The following is a 4,100-nucleotide window of genomic DNA, read 5'->3' on the forward strand; positions in this document are numbered from 1 at the left end:
TTAATTTGTAGCCATTCGTTGCTTGCGTGTCTCTGGATCTCTATTTCTCCTTGGCTTGCCTCTCTCCTTCGTTTAGAAGTACTCATCTGCAATGGTTTTCTCGGTGCAGGCTATCGTCTGCTATTCTTCTTCCAGCCATTAGTCGGAGCTCGGGAGCTCGAAAGGAGTAAGGGTTTCAGGCACCAAGCTAGGGTTACGGTTCCGGCCGCCGGAGAATCGACGATGAGAACAGCTCTCTTGAAGCGGCGAGCGGTTGCGATTGCGACGGTGGCGACTGCAGCGCTTTTCGTTTTCGCCACCTTTAGTTCCGGTCTGTACGCAGTACATCGATAGAAAGCAGACTTTTCTTCTCTTTCCTTTTAAATTATTTTTTGAGATTCCAACTTCCGCACTTACGTCGATATATAAAACTAGAGTAGGAGTGGTTTGTGAGTCCGCAAAAAATAGAGAGGATGATGATTTATTATTGTAGTCGCAGGAGGGGATCCACCGTCGTGGTCGTCGGAGCAGGTGGGGGGATGCCGGAGGGACGATATCTTGGTGCAGCAGGCGGCGGCGACGCCGCTGCCGAACGGGATCCCGACGTACACGGTGCGTGTTCTGAACGTGTGCTCCGGGAACTGCAGCATCGGCGGCATCCACCTGAGATGCGGGGTGTTCAGCTCGGCCCGCCTCATCAACCCCCGCGTGTTCCGCCGTCTCCGCCCCGGCGACTGCCTCGTCAACGACGGCCGCCCAATCCGTGCCGGCTTCTCAGTCTCCTTCCAGTACGCCAACTCCTTCAAATTCCCCATGGACGTCTCCTCCGCCACCTGCCTTCCCTCCTCTTCCCCCTCTCAATCCCCATAATCTCGGGTGATTTTTAGTTGGAGCAGGTCAATCGCTCAGCAACGCATGCAAGGATGCAAGGGCTTTCATGCATGTTGTTTTTTTCGTTGAGCTAGTCCACCAACCCGGCGGGGGATTTGAATCCAACTAAAAATTATACCTTAATCTTTTTTTCTATCTTTAACTTAAATAATGTGTTGATGCATGTGAATGCACTGCTTCTCTTTCTCATTTAATGAATTATATCGGATGCCAGCATTTTCCTCTTCTCTAAAGAGAAACCTTTGATAGCTCGGGACACCTGGGCCCCCATTCTGCTTCGGCAGCTTCACATAGGGTATTTTTTACCTGGGAGCCCCCACCCCCGAGTTTCCTCAAGGTCAATTTTGATGGCTCAGTCTTGGATGGAGGTAGGAGAGGAGGGGCTGGTTTTGTTATCAGGGGACCGAGCTCTGGTGTGGTGGTGGCAGGGGGCTGTCAGATTTTTGACACTTCGGTTCCTGGGGCAGAGCTGCGGGCAGCCTGGATGGGTATGTGCTATGTGCGGCGCGTGCTTCAGGCGACTTCGGTCCTGTTAGAGGGAGATTCTGCTACTGTGATCAGCTGGGTCCGAAAGGGCTCGTGCAGCTATGGGGGAGTTCACCCTCTGATCCATGACATTTGGGATATGGCGAGGGAGGTTAGTTTCCAGGCCATGCATGTATATCGCGAGGCCAATGGGGCGGCCGACTGGGTGGCGGCATATGTTGCGAGCCACTCAGGAAGCACCCTATGGTCAGGCGAGTGTGAGTTGCCCAGAGCTCTTCGGGGCCTTTTGTTTTCTGACTCTATTGGGTGTATTCGTACCCGTGTTGTATGAAATGCCCGTTTCATCAAAAAAAAAAAAAAAAAAAAAAAAAAAAAAAAAAAGAGAAACCATTAATTTCTATTGCCAGGAAGAGTGCAGCTAGGTAATATGCATTAAGCTTCCGTATGACTATTATTAGAGAATATGAGGAAAGATTTTCAACTGATACCGCGGTATTGAGAATATCAGAAGGTAACAAAGAGATTTTGAGCCAATATAATATATTCAAGAATATAAAAAATAGCAGAAAATATCATAGAGATTTCCCTAAATCCTCTCATGTGTGAGCGCGCGCGCTATCCTAATGGATGCCAAAATATACCATATATTTTTACTTAACTCCAATATGATTCATCTTGCAATCTCAAATCACTAACAACATAATGATTCAATTGCAACCTACTTTTGAACATAAAATTTCCAATTCAACAATTTCTTTTAGGATATGAACAGTGTAATTACTCTTTTTTTAATATAATGTTCATAGTTCCACTTAGACGTGATCAGCTATGTAGCTAAGGCTACAAATGGGTCGGCTTGACTCATGACCCAACCTGATCTATTTTGGAGGACTTGTGGGGCTAAGTTGGGTCTTAAAATTGGACTCGTTCTATTTTCTGGGTTGGGTCTGGGTTTATTGAATTCAGACCCAACTCCAACCCAACCCGACTTGACTCGATCCTACTCCACCCATTTGGAATTTGAATAATTTTATGTTTTCAATCTATAACCCGTCCCGACCTGAATCTGTAAAATTATTTGGGCCATGAATGGGTTGACTCGAATCAGATCCAAAATTTTTGAGTTGGGTCTGGGTTATACATGGACCTAACCCGAATGACCCGTTGGATCAAAAATTGTAGCGGTGGATCCGACCCAACCTGATCCGATCTTCTATTGGGTTGGGCCTGAGTTTAAAATTAAGATCCGAAAAAAAACCGAGTTGGGTCGAGGTCGCTTATGACCCGACCCATTTGCACCCCTAATGTACGTAGCTAACACATTATCTTTCTACGTGCATGAGTAACCAATCTCTAGATCAAGTTGGGGCCCCTCTTTTAAGCACCAACAATTAGAAAACACAACTAAATCACGAACAATAATAAGATAAAAATAATTTTCTATTACTAAATAAAATTGTTATCAAAAAATTAGAGTACTAAACCCTTTCTTAACCAAGAATATGGAAAACTAGTTGACTAGAGTACTTCACACCTTTAAGAGATCCAAAAATAGGGTGCTCGCCACTAGAGACAAGGCACATTTCACTGCTTTCTCGTAGCTCCTTATAAATACCTCGGACCACCCCTGCCTTTCTAGGAGTCGCATGGTTGTGTATTTGCCATGCGCTGTAACTAAAAGTTGCTTCCATAGTTGCTCTCAGACATGGTTCAAGTCTGTAGATCACTAGTAACTCATGCAAGTAGTATATAAGCTTTCTATATGAGATCTACTATTGCTTGGACAATACTCATAGCTATACCAAGAACTCTATGTTCCTTTGTAGACTCAAAACCCACTACTAAACTTGGGATATTGAAAATAATAGAAAATACACCCTACTAATAAATAATTAACTAAAATAATCCTAGTAGAACTAGGACAACAATAGGTAGGTTCATATGGGACTAAATTCAGATGTGTGAACAAAAGTCTGAGCATTTTATTTTTTTCCTTTTCCTAATAGAACTCATCCTTTCGATCCTTAAGGTTTATGAAAGAAGAAAAAAATTCAGTGTGTTCGATCCGGAGTGTTTACAACATTCTGAAAATAATTGAAAATGAAGTGTTTGCTAGTTTGGTTAACATGTTCACCCTTGAGTCTGGGTGGAATGTTGCGTGCAAAATTTTGAATTCGCCTGACCCATTGACTCAGCTCAAAATAATGTAGAAAAACTAGATCTCCACATATATAATATATGTAAAGTAAATAAAATATATGAGAGAGAAAGAGAGCATTAATTTATGATGAATCTCTCTTGGCTAGAGTTTAAGCAAAGAATGTAACACCTCATTTTAGTAACAGTGGAACATTGGTGATATGTGTGGAAAAGGAAGTCTAGGATGAAAAATGAGAACAGGAAAGAGAGCTCGATCCATGTTTTTTAGATTATGGAGTCAAAGAACCCGATGAACTTTAAACTAAAGCAGTCTATGGAGGTAAGACATACATCAATTTTTTTGGCGAAGAAAAGAGAAAACACGCTATAGGAAAAAAAAAAAAACACTCTTTCCTATGATATAAGAAACTTAGAAAAAAATACTCAAGCGTTCTATATCAAATTAGCTCTCTAGAAACACTTCTGAAGTTGGCTTTGTTATGTTTTCCCATGAAAGAAAAAAAAAACATATTTGGTGGGTGCAAGATCTGTTGAAGGTGAATGCCACAAATATAAAAAGTTCTTCGCTTGCAAGATACATCATA

At 42.6% G+C, this 4,100-nt stretch overlaps 1 protein-coding gene across 1 annotated transcript; it reads left to right on the plus strand.

Annotated features, from left to right (window-relative positions):
- The first annotated feature begins 222 nt into the window (after positions 1-222).
- On the plus strand, positions 223-849 carry LOC103708130 (TPD1 protein homolog 1-like). The gene is made up of 2 exons (XM_008792908.2): positions 223-310; positions 479-849. Exons 1-2 carry the CDS (start codon positions 223-225, stop codon positions 847-849), a joined length of 459 nt encoding a protein of 152 aa, XP_008791130.2.
- The last annotated feature ends 3,251 nt before the right edge of the window (positions 850-4,100 follow it).

The sequence above is a fragment of the Phoenix dactylifera genome, chromosome 14, assembly GCF_009389715.1.
Source record: "Phoenix dactylifera cultivar Barhee BC4 chromosome 14, palm_55x_up_171113_PBpolish2nd_filt_p, whole genome shotgun sequence".
NCBI lineage: Eukaryota > Viridiplantae > Streptophyta > Magnoliopsida > Arecales > Arecaceae > Phoenix > Phoenix dactylifera.